Consider the following 18,229-nt stretch of genomic DNA (forward strand, 5'->3'; position numbering starts at 1 on the left):
TCACAATTCTCTCTAATTGACCGTTTAGTTCCTAGCGATTTAGGCTGACGTTTGACAGTCAATTGGTTCTGTTCTATTAACTTTAATAGGATGTGCGCCTAGAAAATTTTGAGTTATTATAAGAGTGGCCAAGCTTTGGATTCTGCTGGGGGAATTTTTATTTTTGGATGTAGCTTTTGGTAAATTTCCGCGAGAGATGGGATTTGTCGTACCGTCAAGTATGAGAAAAAAAAAAAAAAACATGTAAGTCACGTGCACATGTTGGGTTTGGGGTTGCACGAATGAATTTCATACGCTTAGTTCTCCAGAACTGGGTGAGAGCGGCACTAACGTGTCCCGTTAGAACATACTGCCTACTTAATTGAACCGCTTAGTACCTCTGACCTTACTCTTCCCTTTGTCCTGCTTCTGCCTAGAAACCCTAGTCCTACCTTACGATGGCCGCCAGATTTGGCCTTGCCGGCGGCATTCCGGAGCGCAGGGTCCGACCGATATGGGACGCCATCGACTCCCGTCAGTTCAAGGCTTCGCTGAAGCTCGTCAACGGGCTCCTTGCCAAGTACCCCACTTCTCCCTACGCCCTAGTGAGTTCTCTTTTCCTTCCTTATTCTTCCGCGTCTCTTTTCCTCGTTACTCTTCGACTTAACGTCTGCCGTTTTGATCCATCGGCCTTTTCAAGACGTGGAATTTTATCCGAGTCGAAAAAGGAGGGTTCTTTCTTCTCCAGTAGTTACCCGTTCCTATGTTTTTTATTTGGTTTGGTTGCTTTCCGACATCGTGCTCCTCTTTGCGTTTCGGGCATTATAAATTTGAATACGATGAGTGGGAACATGAAGTGCTCTGTTCGTGCTCGAAGAAAGGCATGTTCCCTAAGATTACAACTCTGAAGAATTTCTTTGAAGTTTATAGTGTATCAAGAAGTGAAAGATAGCAGTTATTTCCTCAAACGAGGTCTTGTTCACATAACCGATGAGGACAAACAGATTAATGAAATGCCGTAATCGTATCTCTCACCAATTTCTTTTTGCACGTTTCTTCACATTTATCATATCAGAAATCTGTATGCCACCTGGTAGCGTGATTGCTTCAGGCATTTTGTTAGAGACTATCTATAAACTATCTTTTCATCAATTGCAATATATCAGTCTCTTTTCTCTCTCTCTCTCTATCTTTCTTTTTCTCTTTCATAATACCACTTCGATAGCTCCCAAAAGTTTAGATACCTATTGCATTAAAGTTCATCGCCATAAAAAGTACATAATTTTCTTATATCTTTCATGCCACTTAATTAGAAGCATCCGCAGTTGATGTCACAAGAAAGGAAAACAAACTTTCCAAGGAGTCATATGTCTTAGCTCTCATCTTTTTTTTTTTTTTTTTGCATTTGCAGCTTAGCATGCATGTAGATTAATTTAGTTCATAAGGTCCAACCAGATGATGTGTACTTACATACCTGAGCAATCAACCTCATGTTACAATCGGATCATGTAAGCCGTAGGCATATTCTTTGCTAGTATCCATAGCCCTTTTTATCATTAATTTTTTAAACTCTAGAATTAGATATTTATTAAAAATTCACTATGTCATTCTGTTTCTTCCATTTGCTTTTTTGATCTTAATCTTTACAAAAGTAGTAATGCAGCAATACTCCATTCTTATATATTATTTAGACCTCTATACAAGCCCTCTTGTTTCAGCTTTTGCAGTTTAACAAAACTATTTGATTTTTTCTTGTAGTTTTGATGATTTTATTTTATTTTTTGTTACTACTACTTTTGATCCTTATAATATTCACTCTCATCATTTCTCAAGCATTAGTATATGTCCTAAATCTAATAGTTGTATTTTAAACTTAAATTCCACTCACCAAGATGTCTTTAAAGTCGAGCCATTTCTTTTTGGCATATTCTTCTGTTTGTATAGTCTAGTCATGGCAAAGGATTCTCCATAATGGATGTTCAGAAGAGTGAATTATAGCTTTTTTGGTAATGCAAATAGTGTCCCATAACATGCATTAGCACAGATTGAAAATTGTCAAAGTAAGTTATCTGGAAAACTAGAAAGATTCCCTTCTAAATTTCTATTGTTTGAGTTACTATTTAAGTATTTATATATGGGTGTTAGTATATGTAGGTTTAGCCCCACACGAGGCAAATATTATGTTAGAGTCAATATATAAATATTATATATATATATAGTTATGCTTGTAAATTTCTGTTTGAATGACACAACAATTTATCCATCTCCATACATTAAAGTTAGAGTCACTTCTAGTGTTTTTTCTTCTTTAATCCTTGTGCAGGAGTGTTACTTGAATTTTAAATTCTAGAATAAAAAAATGAAAACAAATAATTTGATATAAAATCTTATTTAACATTAAGAGATACAAGCCCCTCTTTATATAGGAGGTTTATGGACCTATTCTAGGAGATTTATTCTAATAAATATAACCAACTTCTAATAAATATAACCAACACTCCCCCTCAAGTTGGAGCATAGATATTAATCATGCCCAACTTGTTACAAAGATAATCAACTCGGATCCCGTTCAAAGCTTTTGTGAAGATGTCCCCCAATTGTTCTCCAGTTTTTACATATCCTGTAGTAATCAAGCCTTGTTGAATTTTCTCACGAACAAAATGACAATCAATTTCAATGTGCTTAGTTCGCTCATGGAACACGGGATTCGATGCAATGTGAATAGCAGCTTGATTATCACACCATAGTTTTGCTGGTATTGAAATTTTGAGTCCTACTTCAGTTAACAATTGATATATCCACATTATTTCACACACAGACTGTGCCATAGCCCTGTATTCTGATTCTGCACTGGATCGTGACACAACCTTTTGCTTTTTACTCTTCCATGATACTAAATTTCCTCCAACAAAGATACAATAACCTGAGGTAGACCTTCTATCCATTTTGGAACCTGCCCAATCTGCATCTGAAAAACATTCAATACGAGTGTGCCCATGATTTTTATATACAATACCTCGTCCGGGTGCACCCTTCAAATAACACAAAATTTGTTCTAATGCTGCCCAATGATGAACCGTTGGAGATGACATATACTGACTAACAACACTAACCGAATATGCAATATCTGGACGAGTCAAGGTAAGATAATTCAACTTTCCAACCAACCTTCGATATCTCTCTGGATATTCAAATAATTCTCCATCTGCTGTAAGATCCACGTTCTGAGTCATTGGAGTACTACAAGGTTTTGCCCCTAACTTTCCCGTCTCAGTTAATAAGTCAAGAACATATTTCCTCTGAGATAGAAATATACCATTTTTACTCCTCATTACTTCAACACCTAAGAAATACTTTAGTACCCCTAAATCTTTTGTATGAAATTGAGTGAGAATGAAAGATTTGAGAGATGAAATTCCCATAGTATCGCTACCAGTAATCACAATATCATCCACATACACAACTAATAGAATAATACCAGCTCCTGATTGCTTGTAGAACACAGAATGATCAGACTTGCTTTTCTTCATACCAAACTTTTCAATAACCTGACTAAATTTTCCAAACCAAGCACGTGGACTTTGTTTCAAACCATACAAAGTCTTTCTAAGACGACAAACTCGCTCCATCTCCCCCTGAGCAACGAAACCAGGAGGTTGCTCCATATACACCTCCTCTTGAAGATTACCATGAAGAAAAGCATTCTTGATATCAAGTTGATGTAAAGGCCAATGATGAGTAGCAGCAAGAGAAATAAATAACCGAACAGATGTCAACTTTGCAACCGGAGAAAAAGTATCAGAATAATCCACACCATATGTTTGAGCATAACCCTTAGCAACAAGACGAGCTTTTAGTCTGGCAACTGATCCATCTGGATTGACTTTAACATTAAATATCCATTTGCATCCAATAGCTTGTTTTCCTGGAGGTAAATCAACCAAGTCCCATGTATCATTCTCATCCAAGGCTTTCATTTCCTCTATCATTGCATCTCTCCAACCATCATGAGATAAGGCCTCACGGACAGTTTTAGGAATAGAAATAGAGTCAAGTGAAGCAATAAAAGAACAGGAGGAGGATGACAAGCCATTATTAGACACAAACGAAGAGATAGGATAAGTACACTGACGTTTACCTTTTCGTAATGCAATAGGAAGATCATCATTCGAAATTGGATCTGATGATGAAGTAGTTGGTGCAGGACATGAATCAGGAGGTCGACGCCTGGAGTATATTTCAATAATAGGAGGCTTGACAAAAGTCGGTTCTGAGACAGGTGTAGAGGATGTAATCGAATATACCAATAAATCATCATCTTCCTTTTGAGAAGTCGGGATATGTGAGGATGAGAAATAAGGTGTGTCTTCCATGAAAGTAACATCGATTGAAATAAGATATTTATTAATACTAGGACAATAACACCTGTAACCCTTTTGAAGACGAGGATAACCAAGGAAAATACATTTCAAAGATTTGGGATCTAATTTAGTGACTTGTGGACGGACATCCCGAACAAAACAAGTGCTACCAAATATTCTAGGATTAACAGGAAACAATGATTTGTTAGGAAACAAGATTTTATAAGGAATCTCACCATGAAGAACAGAGGATGGCATACGATTAATGAGAAAACATGCAGTAGAAACTGCGTCTGCCCAGAAAGACTTAGGAACATTCATTTGAAATAAAAGAGCTCGTGCTGTTTCCAGAAGATGTCTATTTTTACGTTCAGCCACACCGTTTTGTGATGGAGTATCAACACAAGAGGTTTCATGAAGTATACCATTTTGACTCATATAAGATTGAAATAGACTGGAGGTATATTCTTTGGCGTTGTCACTTCGTAGAGTACGAATGGACATATTGAACTGAGTTTTAATTTCCGCACAAAAAGTACAAAATAGAGAAAATAACTCAGAACGATTTTTCATTAAATATAACCAAGTCACACGAGAAAAATCATCCACAAAAGTGACAAAATACCTAAAACCAGGTTTAGATAGAATAGGACAAGGACCCCAAATATCAGAATGAACTAACTCAAAAGGACTAATAGCACGTTTATTTATCCTTGGACTTGAACTAAGACGGTGATGTTTTGCAAACTGACATGACTCACAATTTAATGAAGACACGTTACTATATTGTGGACAGAGTTTCTTGAGCAATGGAAGAGATGGATGTCCTAACCTACAATGAGTATCAAAAGGAGAATTCACACCTGAACAAACGAGAGATTTTGGGACAGATGAATCGAGAATGTAGAGACCTCTATTTTCATGTCCTTTACCAATAATCTTCTTCGTCAAAAGATCCTGAAATAAACAATGATCGGGAAAAAATGTGATGCAACAGTTAAGATTGCGAGTTAATTGACTAACAGAAAGCAAATTAAAGGATAAATTAGGTAGATGTAAGACAGAAGATAAAGAAAGCAAAGGAGTGACATTAACAGTGCCAGATCCACGAACGCAAGATGAAGACCCATCAGCTAAGGTAACAATAGGAGTGTTGGATTTGTGTGTGAAAGTAGAAAAGAGATTAGAATTACCTGTCATATGATCAGTGGCACCAGAATCAATGACCCACTTAGAGGATGAGGAAAGAAGGAATGTATTGTGGTTACCTGAATTAGCAATAGCAGTGATAGAGGAAGATGAAGACTTAAGTGATTCCTGATATTGAGAGAACTTGGCAAATTCTTCTGCAGAGACAAGCACCATATCCATCACGATAGAATGAAATCCAAAGATATGCAACTCCAAAACACCGAACTTGGTGTTATTGTGAGACAAAGAACGACAATGTTCCAAATTTCAATAAAATATCTGTATTTCTGGACTTCCAACAGTAATTCCGGCTAGCAATCCGGTGACAAATTTTCCAGCAAAGCACACGGCAGCGACTGTCAAGGCTCCTTTCCCACAAGAACGGCAGTGGCTTGTTTTATTCCTTCTTCCAGCAGCAAGCAACCAAAAAAAAAATCAGTCTCTGTTTCTTGTTGTCAACAACACAAAACCAGAGCAACAATCGCTACTTTCCAGCAACATGAAACAGAGAACACTTTCTCCTCTCCGGCGGCATCTAGGGAAGGATGGGCTCGGCAACAAGGAGCAGCAGCAACTCCACGGCAACAAACAGAGAGGAAATCTGTTCTTCTTGGCAACAAAGAGGAGAAGAAGTAATCCGACAGCCCTTGCTCCTCACGACAACAAGGAGAGGAAGAGAGCTCCGTCGGTCTTCGTCTTCACGCGCAGTGGCGGCTTCTTCCAGCCTTTTCCACGCGCAGCCAAGAGGTGTCGGCGGCAGTCAGATGGTGTTCGTGAGGAAACACCCGAGGGAGGACCAGCGGCGCTCAATCTAGGGTTCTTCACCTCCACGCTGCCGGCGACGAACGGCGATTGGGTCGGCCACAAGCGGAGCGGGCAGGCAGCAGCCGGCAGAGCCTAGGTTTCCAGGCGCGATTCCTATCCTCTTTATGCTTGGGGTGATCGCGATCGGATGGCGTCGCGCAATCGGAGGAGCAGAGGAAGAAATCGCGGAAGTCGGCGCCAAAACAGCGCGCTATCGCCTTCGTGGACCAAATCTAGGAGAATTATTCTAATAAATATAACCAACTTCTAATAAATATAACCAACAGTGATCATGAAATAACATAATAGTTAATAAATAATGAATGGTAGAATTAATTAATTAGATTAGTTGTATTGTTAGTGATGCCATGCTCTTGTTTTAATAAATTGTTATTTATTATTATTTTAAAAGAGTAATCTTTTAGAAGTATAAACTAAATGCATTTCTTTTAGATAATTGATAAATAATAAACCATATTTTAAGTTTAACAAATATAGGACCAATTTCAAAAATATATTCATAAATACTTTCACATTTATTAATACAAAGTTTCTGAATGTTATTATATATTAATATATTATTTACTCAAATTGATTATTGTTTAATATGTCATATTATTGGGTTCAATTTAGAATGGTTTTAATGCAATATTGATTGGGAGAGGTATTATTTTCTTGTTCAATAAAGTATTTTCTCAATCAATACTAAATGAGGAAGAGATGAATGAGTTGCTTGCTTACTTTGTGGTGTATCTCATGCAATAACAAGGTTGTTCTTGATCTAGCAATAAATCTTAGGCGATGAAGGGTTAGAGATTGAAGATGGAATTCATGAGAGAAACAAGCAGTCTCATTTCCTTCTCATTTATGCCTTCACTAATACTAAAGCTAAGGCTAGAAAAGAGGTGAGTAGATTGGGCGAGTTTGTCAATATCAATTTAGTTTGACAAAATTTCAACCTATTCCATCTTTTTTGTTAATGAATTGACTATTTTTAACCACCTTAATCTATTTTTCAGTGGAGTTCACTCATTTCTACTTTTCTTTGATTGATTTCTTGAAAAAGATCGGATTTGCCTTTGTTGGGGTCGATCCAACAATGTACTTTTTCCTCCACAAAGTTTTCTTCAACCCTTCTCCATTTGTTCTTCCCTTTTCTTTTCTTCTCCTCATTGCTTGATGAAATAGACAATGCTATGTCACAACCCTTGTAATTTATCTCTTCTACTTCATAAAAGGGGAAACCCTTCACTATGTTGATTACTACCTGCGCATCTCATTCTCCTCCTCTTTCTCACTTTCTCATGCTCTTTCTCTCGACTGCCTTTTATCCAAGAATATACAAGACATCTTTGTTGACTTGTAATCCTCCATTCTTGAATCTTCCCCTTATCATCCTATGTGTTTTAATTCTGTATCAACTATTGACTATTCATTAGAGTCCCAATGATCTCTTCTCTTCTATATTATCCAAGGAAGTTATAAGAGGTGGTAGGTGTACCACATTCTTCTTGCTTGAGCATTAGGGATGCAATGATCCCCTACTACATGTGTTTGCAAAGGCACATGTTTCTTCTCCACAACCATCTGAAATTTCTGTAATGTATAACATTTGTCAAAGATTGCATCTTCAATTCCTTTAGGATTCTTAAATCAAATGAAGTGTTTGACTATCTTGAACTAGCTAACTAAGAGGGTATATATGCTGCTTGCATTTGTGGTCAAGATGAGGGATTGCTCTTGAATGCGCCACCAACATGCTATGCCCATGGGCAGACATACTTTCACCTTACCTCCCTCAATTCCTACCTACTTGTATCCGCTATAAGGCACCCAATGCTAGATCAAAGAAGCACACCAAAATCATGTCTTAGGAGAGGGGCAATCCAAGAGCCATTTTTTTTGTTAAACAAAGAAAGCAATTGTGAAAAATGAGTGTAAACAATATTAATATTAGAAAAAGGAAGATTAAGAAAAAGAAGGTTTGGTTGATCAACATAAATAAAAAGGGAAAAAATCGCATCTCAAAAAGTAGATGACTATAGTAAAAGGAAACATTTACTTCTTTTCGCATTCTTCAATCATCTTTCCTACTCTGTTGATGTATTATCAACTCTTTATTTCTCCATCAAATTTCATTTTGCCATCGACGACCTCTATCTTTTGGAGTTGATGTCAAACTTGTCTTTTCAACATATTCTCTCTTTTAGAGCAATGGTCCTGAAACTGAAACTCCTCCCAACATTTACATGCAGGTAGATGTTGCCCCCCTAAGCACATTTTGACCTGCAAAACTTTTTCAGTCAACTGCAATTTCAATTTCTCTTTCTTCCATTATCTTTTTGTCTCAATTAGTTGCTACATTTTACTCACTTTGACATGCTCTAATCTGTTTGATTAATAGCACACTTTACTAATCGCTCTTGTTATTTACTCCTCATCGCAAGTGTAGATACTGAAATTCTAATCCATCTCTTTTCCTTTGCAGCTCATAGCAGAAATCAGTATTTAATTTTGGTTTGAGGGGTATTAAGAAGATTATGTTTACACCTTTTGATATCAGATCAACTCAGTCAAAGTCTCTTTTGATGATGGCTACTTCTTAACAAAACATTGATTGTTAAAGTTTGTTGATATTTATATGTTATTGTTCGTATGTTTAAGTATTCTTCCATATGAAATATTTGGTTATTATTCATACACACATGCGTACACACATATGGGTACAATAATTCTCTTTTGGTCAATAAACTACAATTTATCCTTCTCAAATTGTATATCTTTAACATCACTGTAAGCAAATTATATCTACTTGAAATATTTATTCGTTCTTTTACTGCTTTCAAATTCGTATATAGTGCCATATGTTGATCCACTGCTTGTATTCTGAATAGAAATTGTATATTATTTCATAATTGTTGAAAAATCCAGAATTTTCATGTGTATTTGTTCACGAAAGTTTTTGGTAAATTCCTCAAAGAACACCTAGAGGTTTAATATAACTTTTTTCCTCATTTCTTTCCTAGATAAGGATTGAAGCTACACATCTTTATGTTGATTCATTTGATATGATTGGTTGATCCAGGTTACTAAACCTCTTGATGAATTTTCAAGTTTCGCTGGCCTTGTTACATATCCATAATAAGTTCTTTAACATCTTAATCTTATGACAGACAATTGCTTAAAGATGATCAGGTTCCTCTTTCTTTGTTCTCTTGTTCTGTGTGGAACTATTATTATGCTTACTGATATTTAACTTTTACTTCCCATTTTGTCTATTTGTGCTGCTTCTCTATTTGGTCAAGTGGATGCAAGATATTTTTAAATTGCTGATGAACATTTTTACTCAGGCACTTAAAGCGCTTATTTTGGAGAGGATGGGAAAACCTGAGGAAGCTCTAAGCATTTGCTTAGAAGCAAAGGAGCTATTACATTCAAATAATTCTGTTCATGTTGACGACTTAACTCTCAGCACTTTGCAAATTGTTTTCCAGAGGCTTGATCATTGTTTGTCAAAATCCTTATTTTTTTGTTGTCTTTTGGAAAGTTAGTATTTTTTAACAGTGATTTTTTGGCCAATGTTTTTAGTGGAACTTGCTACCTTATGCTATGAGCATGCGTGCGCCAAATGTCCTAACAATCTTGAGATAATGATTGGCCTTTTCAACTGCTATGTTCGTGAATACTCTTATGTGAAACAACAGCAGGTTTGTTAATACCGTGGTGTGTTATTCTTATGCATAAAATATTGTTCTTTTTATTTCAAGAGTTGTCTACTTTTTATAACATTTTTTTTCTTTTTTATTGTTCTTCTGCTGTTTTTCTTGGCAGTTGGCAATGAAGATGTATAAACTTGTTGGTGAAGAGCGGTTTTTGCTCTGGGCAGTTTGTAGTATTCAGTTACAGGTTGTTTTCTGATTCCTATTTTCCTGTGTTTCATATTTATTTCCCAGATACTTTCAAGTGCTTTAGCTATTTTTGGTGACATTATGTACCTTGATAGCTTTGATTTTGTATTTATTTTTGTGAATTTTTTATGTACAAATAGTATTACTTGTCAGATTTTTTTTAAATTTCAGAATATATGTTAAGCTTAAGCATTAGTAACTCTTAGAAATGTGTAAAGATCTTAACTGATTGTCTTGAGAAGCCATTTTAGAAATTCAGGAATTAGGATCAAACTTTCTGATTTGGGATCCTTATGTCTCTTTGTATTTCTCCATGAATTAAAATCTTGTTCCATGATAACAGGTAGGACTATAAATGAACATAATGCCCATTGATACTTGGCTCGATAAGATTTTTTTATTATTGTTTGATATAGAGAATATGTAAAACAAAGAAGCTTACACTAGGGTTGGTTTGTTAATCAAAACTCATGAACAATTGATAGATAAAATTGCTTACAAACTTGTCGAAGATTTAATTTTAATCTTATCTCTAAAGTTTTTAATTCAGACATATAACAAATATGATATGCGTGGATATTTATGATACAAGTTTCATCTTTTATTATTAATATTTTAGAGCTTTAGATACTCCATGTGTTAATAAGTTTGATTTAGTGGGTTGATTTAACTAAATTATAAGGAATCATGAGGTTGATAAAAGCTCAAGCTTGAATTTATCTTAATAAGTTGTTTAATAAACAAGCTTGCTTGAATAGACTCGATAAGATAAAGAAACAGTCTTGGACATCATCATACTCGACTTGACTTTGTTTACAACATTATCAATCATCATGCCGAATTATCATTTTGCTCTGGACTAGGATGAGGAACAATGATGACACCCTAGTGATGATGGTGGGGCTCTTCTTTTGAGATGAAGGCTTGGCACAATTTCTTTTTGTGGCAATGGAGCTTCTTTCTCATTGAGACACATGGAGAACATTCATCTTTGCACGACGGCAAGGCTTCTTTCTCTTCAAGACGTCGACCTAGGATAATGTGATATGTTATTATTTTCTCATGATTTCTTGTGTTTCCTGCCTCCACTCAACATAGGTTCTTCCTTGTGATCCCTTCCTCTTAGCATAGGTTCTTTGTAGTTCCTCTCTTAGCTTAGTTTCTTCATGGATCTTCCTCTATGTTTCTCCTTGTGGTTTCTCTTTGTGATTCCTTACACCTAGATTCTCCTCATATGATTCCTTGGTCCCTCCTTGCAATTGCTTCCTCTCCCAACTCTTCCTAATAATGTCGACCGACACCTGCACCATGTCTTTGCATGCGATGTCGGGTTGGTATGAATTTGTTCTTGCTAGGGATTGAAATGTGACTTGAAACAAGACTTAAACCTTGATTTCATCTATGAAAAGGTATTAGATGATGCATGGAGCTCATGATCAGTGCCATCAATGACACAAAAATATTGCCCAAGGACAGTCCAGTGCATGAAGCTCTTGTCAATGCGGGCCATGAAAGGGTCGGATTACATTAAGTCTATTGTATGTAGCTTTGTTTGCATTGCAAGAAGTTGTTTCCGTAACTCGAACCTGTGATTATTAGGTCACACGGCAATAACTTTATCATAGTGCCAAAGCTCCTCTTCGTAAAATATTGCATAAGCCAGTAAACAATGTTAAGAGTGTTCCAAGGCACTTAAGTGTTTTTCTCTCTCTATATATATGTGAACTGTTATTGAAAAATATTCTATTTTATATAAAGAATAGTGTTAGTTTATTTTAGTTATTAACATCTGCTGCATCCTCACCATGATTGATCATGTCATGGGTTGTTTCTGTTGTGCAGTTTGCGCCATTAGCTCCATTATTATCCAGTATTATTGATCATGCAATTAAGCTTTGTATCATCCACATGAGACTAAGTTCTGCGGTAATCAATCATGTGACAGCTTTGCCTAAACTTTTGTGTCAAACCTTTGAGGTCTTATATGATAAATGATCATCTTTAATAGTCGGTTGGGTCTATGTTTGTTTTTCTATTCATCTCTAAAATGTCACTAAATAAATTATTAGGGTTATTGGCTTGGTAGTGCTCTTTACCATATATTGTTTCTTGAAAACTTACATTTACATCCATTAGGCTATATAATTACAACTAGGTTCTCACTTTTTTTTACGGTTAAGTCACTAATAGTCTTCCATCAAAATTGTTTAAAGATATTGAAAAATCCTAACTTATTGTTAATGCATTTAGTTTTGGGACTTATTAATTTATTTGCATTATGATTATTTGAATTCACAAATGAAGCTATGATCTCCATGTACTTTTTTCCTTGTAAAGTGAGTCAGTCTTTATATGTTTAGTTCTTATGTGAACTACTGGATCTTAAGCAATATACATGACAACTTGATTGCCACAAATCAATTTCATTGGCTTAATTAGAGGATTACCTAACTTGGTCATTATCTATTTAAAATAGATAAGTTCATATGCGGTGAGAGTTATTATCCTATATTATCTATATGCACTTGATCTGACCACTATGACTTGCTTCATGCTTTTCCAAAATATCAAATTTCCTTCCAAGAGGATACAATAAGCCGGTATCTATTTGTGGGAGTTCTTGTCTTATTTGTATTTATATACCTTACCTACATCACCAATTTGTAGGAGAGCTTGACTTTGTGTATGTGTTACCTTACAATTTACAATCTGGAGACGGTCACAGTTAAGAGATTTAAGACCATTTTCCGAGCACTACTAATGTATTGTAGGATCTTCAGAGCTTCCTTTTAGTGATCATGATGGCGAGCTCGAAGAAATTGATCAATCACAGTTGCAGAAAGAAGATGGCAGGAATGCTGATTGTAAGATAGTTAAGCTTACCAATTAGTCAAGATGTCTGGAATGGTGATTGTAAGATAGTTAAGCTAACTAACGGTATCTCTGGTCATGACTTCCATTGTCTTGGTCTGACATTAGGATCCATGTTAGTACATTCTGACTTAGCTCCCAACACAACTACTTCCTCAAGCATATCAACCATATATGTTGTAAGTGATAAATGTCTTTACGCAAAAATATCTCAGGCTAAGTAAATCCTTGTTTAAAAGTGTTGATAAAGGCATGCTTTCAACCTTGTGTTTGTACAAAATCATCACCAATAAACTATATTATCCACAAAAAAGATAAGAGATAATGTAAAATACAGAGGGATCTAGAACACTCCTAATCATTTCAACTTTAACAACAATAGAGCTGAATTTGATAAACCATCCTAGGAGATTGCTTATTCTTATAAAAGTTTATGTAGTTTGTTTAGAAAACCATTTTCCCTTTGAGTAATAAATAAGGAGGATGTTTTATATATACCTCTTTCATAAGATCACTAATGACGGGAAGCATTCCTAATGTGTAGCTGATAAAATGGTCACTGAAACTTTCAAAGGACCTATTTGCGATTTCTAAAAATATTTTGACCTTTTTGCAAAATGACAATTAAATAAACATCACCTGCTTCTTTTCCTTTATGCACCATGTCTCTTCCTCCCCATCCAAACCCTAACTTCCTCCCACTTGCGCTGACACTACCGGCTGCTGCCGCCTCATGTCATATTCCACCAAAATTTTTCTAGCGGAGAGAGCATTAAGAAAAGCTCCTTATGGCTCTCATTGTTGCTACCTCGTGTCAACTTTTGTCCAGTGGAGAGGGCAAGAGGCAAAGCTCCTTATTTGGTAGCTTTGTTGTCCTGCCGTCTCATGCTAGCTTTCGTCGAAATTTTTCCAACAGAGAGAGAGTAGCGAGCATGACTCCTCATATGGTTGCTAAATCATTGCTCTTAACCATTGTCGCTGCTCTTAGTTGCTGCCAACACCCTTCTCTCCAAATAATCATGAGTTTTGGAGCGATTTGGATCCTTAGATTGATCAAATGGAGGTTTCCTGCTTGTTTTAAGATAATCATCTTGTGTATCATTAAATATAGAACATTAATCATATTAAATAATTAATAATATTTTCAAAAAGGAAAATATTAACAAGTTGCTTGATTATGAAATAGTGAGTAAAAAAAGGGCAGCCCCAGTGCACGAAGCTCCCGCCATGCGGGGTCCGAGGAAAGGATCCATTGTACGCAGTCTTACCTTGCCTTTGGCAAGAGGCTGTTTATAGGATTTGAACTCGTGACCTCTAGGTCACATGGCAGCAACCTTACTGATGCGCCAAGGCTCCCCTTCATTATGAAATAGTGAGTAAATAAATAAATTGTAGCGGATAAATTCCTTGAGATTTTACTTGTGCTTTTATTAGGTGGAAATTAATGGTCTCATACTTTTATCGCTTACTATGTCTTCTATTTTCTGTTTTTTTGTCACTTTGTTGAAATTTATTGTTATTATTACCAAGAGGTAACTTGAAATTAAAAAAAAACATATGGAAACCTAGGGTAGTCACTTTAAAGGAACTAGAGTTATCACTACAATAAATAGATAATGGGCTAAATTAATCACATATAGATGACTAATACGAGACCCCGGACCCCGCATGGCGGGAGCTTCGTGCACCGGGCTGCCCTTTTTTTTTTTGTAGATGACTAATACGAGAGAGCTTTGGCTCTGGGAAACCAATGCAGTAACCTTTGTTACAATAGAGCTTCGATTTTATAATTTATAAGAGTGGCAAGTCTAATTATCTTAGACAAAAAGAATCTAATAAATTCTCATAATTATAGAGCATTGGCTCTATGCTTTGAAGGAGTTGTCCGACATGTATATTGAATTTATAAAATAAATTAATTACCCATAGTTTAGAGTATTGACTCTGTACTTAAGTCTTTTCGTGTGTCTATACACTTCAACCATATGACATGGGATGCTCTACTCACTTGTGAATTGTAGGTTGTTCATTCTATTTTTATATGATGTGCATTATATATAGATATATAGACACACATATATACATGATGCATTTCATTGTGAATGGATTGTAGATCATTCAGTCTTATATACGATGTATCCTTATTGAATGGATTACAAGTTGTTCACCTTATTTTATACTTACATAAGATGTGTTCGCATATTAGGTGGATTGCGAGTCGTTCACCTTTACATATACGATGTTTCTATTGGTGGATTGTCAGTTGTTCACCCATTTAATAAATTATGTTATTTTTTGTGTAAAGACTCTAATTTATGTAACATTGCATCTTCTAGCATATTAAATCATCACTAGGTTAAATCATAACATAAAAACCCTAAAGTTCCCTTATATGGCCGAAACCCTATATGGCATGGAACTCTAGTTTTGTTCATATGGAGAAACTAACCCATATAAAACTTCATCATGTATCTTTTACAACCATAGCATGCTCAAAAACATAACTTTGAAACCCTAACATGTGATAGCCGAAACCTTAACATTTTACAACATGAAGCCCTAAACTTTAACCACATGAAAACAACCAAGTTTTTCTTAAACATCCTCATGAACCATGTAAAACAAAAACTTATTCAAAACATGCTTTTAAAACCCTATGACCACATCATGGCCGAAACCTTTAAGAAAGGTTTCTTCATGCTCATATAACACATAACTTTAGAAATCCATGAAAACATCAACATAGCTATTATGTTGCAAGGTGAGGGGAGTCTTACCTAGCCTTTAGAGAATTTTACCCTAAAGAGAAGAAGATGTAAACTTTGTGAAGCCCTTAGCCCTTCCTTGTGATCACCTTAGATCCCTAAGAAACCCTTTCCCCTTGCTCCTCTTCCTTAGCTTGGTTGATGAAGACAACTCCCTAGGGAGCTCTCGGCCACAAGAGGAAGAGAGGAAGAAGAGAGTTTCGGTGGAGAGAATGGAGGAAAAAGCATGAAGATTTCGGTGAGGGAGGTTTATAAGGATTAGTGGAGTTGGGAGTTACCATTCACTCTTGAAACTCCTCTCTTAAAGCCCCTTTAATCATGAAGTAAAGGCAAGCAAGTGCCTCTTCACTTGTTCTTTTGTCCATTCATGTACCCAAACTACAACAAAAACAGTCATAGACATCGGTGGAAAACCGATGTCTATGAGAAAATCGACTGATGTCTATGAAGGCGTTGTAAAAGGTCTGACATTTTAGACATCGGTTTGTAACCGATGTAATACAACTCAACGACATCGGTTTGTAACCGATGTAAAACCGATGTAATATCACTCAACGACATCGGTTTCGCAACGGTGTAAAACCGATGTAATATCTGTTTAACATCAATTTTAACAACGGTTTTCGACCGATGTAATATCACAACGACATCGGTTTTGCAACGGTGTAAAACCGATGTAATATATGTTTAACATCAATTTTAACAACGGTTTTCGACCGATGTAATATCACTCAACGACATTAGTTCTGCAACGGTGTAAAACCGATGTAATATCTGTTTAACATCAATTTTAGCAACGATTTTCGACCGATGTAATATCACTTAACGACAACGCTTCCAAACCGATGTCATTGAATTTAAAACTGTTGTAATAACACTTATTTTTTTTATGTTGTTTGTAAATTATGATCGAGCAAGATGACAAAATTATCATAATATTATAAATTCACCAAACAAATCACAAATAGAAAAGCACCGATATATTTAATCACCTCAATATTTATAAATAACCAAAAGTAACTAACACAAATATTCTTCTTGCAACATATTACACATTCCCTCAACGTTTTCATCCTCAGAAGGATCACCTTCAGCCCCATCGTCCTCTTCCTAGTCTTCGCCATCTTGTTCATCATCATCCTCTTCGTCCTCATCTGAATCATCATCATCCTCTTCGTCCTCATCTGTTCCTAAAAGGCAAGAGACTTTTTCAGCAAACGGATGTAGATGCAAAAAAGTGAACTAACATAGTTTTGTACATATAAATACATATAAAAACTAAGATACCTGCAATTTTGCTTCTTTTGTTTCAGCATGAGCATTGAATTTCTAAAAAGAAGCTACCATGTTACTTATGTCGTTTTACCATTTGACCCTATCTTGAGTGTCATTATGATGGTGTCTTCGCAGTACATTGACCACCCATAGAAAAGCAGTTCCAAGATAACAACATATTCCAAAAGCTACACAGACAAGCAGAATATAGTATTATTTTCTTAAACGGCAGAAGCAAGACCATATATTTCATTCAAAACAAACCGTATATTTTTTTTTAACAAAACAGAGATAGCCTATAGGGGAAACTATATTTTAAAAGGCGATTTCAGGAGGCAAAGGGAAGTGATTCATTTTCCATGATCCATTGGGAATAAACAAAAGAAATCAGTAAGAATAATTGTGAATACCTTCTTGCTTCTTCATCTCTCAGTTTAGCATCCATCTCCTTGCTTGGTGGATACTTTGGGAGGCTTGATGGTTCACATGCGTATGGTGGAGTGTTAAAGAACTGCACAAATCAAAACAGGTAATGATTACAGTATAAAAATATATATTAACAGAGAAAACAAAAATGCAAAAGTTTCAAATACATTATTTGGGTCAGAATGAAGCATATCACAACAAAATAAATGTTAGAAGATAATTATTATTTGTAGATAGCTGTTATATGAAGATAGTTGTTAGGAGACCCTTCTTTAATGCAGCTAAGACACTAGTATTATTGCAATCTGCAATATTCTTCATAGCAGAAAAAAGTAAACAGAAACATTATACCTTTTGATCCTAAACAAGTTCACATAATGTGGCACCGACTTCACTATTTAGACCAGCTGTTGCGGTTAAACATTCAATTGGATCAATTGCAAGAAGAGTTTCAATCAGTGGCAACGAAGATGGTGGGAAATCTTTAAATGTCTCCTTTATGCAGCGTTTGTACGGTTGTTGGGGTTTAAAAATAGTAGTATGTGGCAGCTTTGACTTCTTCCAATACTCCTCAGAAGGGGAACCACAAAGCTTGAAAATCTTGTGCAGCTGCTCAACCTAATAAAGATGGAATTCAGATTTCAGAGCA

General features: G+C 35.8%; 1 protein-coding gene and 1 long non-coding RNA gene across 2 annotated transcripts; one reads left to right on the forward strand and one right to left on the reverse strand.

Moving 5' to 3' along the window:
- Nucleotides 1-422: 422 nt before the first annotated feature.
- LOC141812424 (N-terminal acetyltransferase B complex auxiliary subunit NAA25-like) lies at nucleotides 423-11,139 on the forward strand. The gene is made up of 5 exons (XM_074700418.1): nucleotides 423-584; nucleotides 9,686-9,842; nucleotides 9,924-10,042; nucleotides 10,167-10,241; nucleotides 11,107-11,139. Exons 1-5 carry the CDS (start codon nucleotides 438-440, stop codon nucleotides 11,119-11,121), a joined length of 513 nt encoding a protein of 170 aa, XP_074556519.1. The 5' UTR covers nucleotides 423-437; the 3' UTR covers nucleotides 11,122-11,139.
- A 5,705-nt stretch (nucleotides 11,140-16,844) lies between these two features.
- LOC141812410 (uncharacterized) lies at nucleotides 16,845-17,660 on the reverse strand. The gene is made up of 3 exons (XR_012600288.1): nucleotides 17,565-17,660; nucleotides 17,167-17,342; nucleotides 16,845-17,069 (listed from the first exon to the last, which is right to left on the reverse strand). It is a non-coding gene; the product is annotated as an uncharacterized LOC141812410 (long non-coding RNA).
- Between the last annotated feature and the right edge of the window lie 569 nt (nucleotides 17,661-18,229).

Source organism: Curcuma longa, chromosome 19 (assembly GCF_044706935.1).
Source record: "Curcuma longa cultivar G26 ecotype Majalengka, Jawa Barat chromosome 19, ITB_CL_G26_1.1, whole genome shotgun sequence".
Lineage (NCBI taxonomy): Eukaryota > Viridiplantae > Streptophyta > Magnoliopsida > Zingiberales > Zingiberaceae > Curcuma > Curcuma longa.

Bases quoted from the DNA above. Each gene is read 5' to 3' on its own strand.
- LOC141812424 (XM_074700418.1), top strand. From the start codon at position 438: ATGGCCGCCAGATTTGGCCTTGCCGGCGGCATTCCGGAGCGCAGGGTC. The intron at 585-9,685 runs GTGAGTTCTCTT...ATTTTTACTCAG, and splicing joins CCACTTCTCCCTACGCCCTA to GCACTTAAAGCGCTTATTTT. The intron at 10,043-10,166 runs GTTTGTTAATAC...TTTTCTTGGCAG, and splicing joins CTTATGTGAAACAACAGCAG to TTGGCAATGAAGATGTATAA.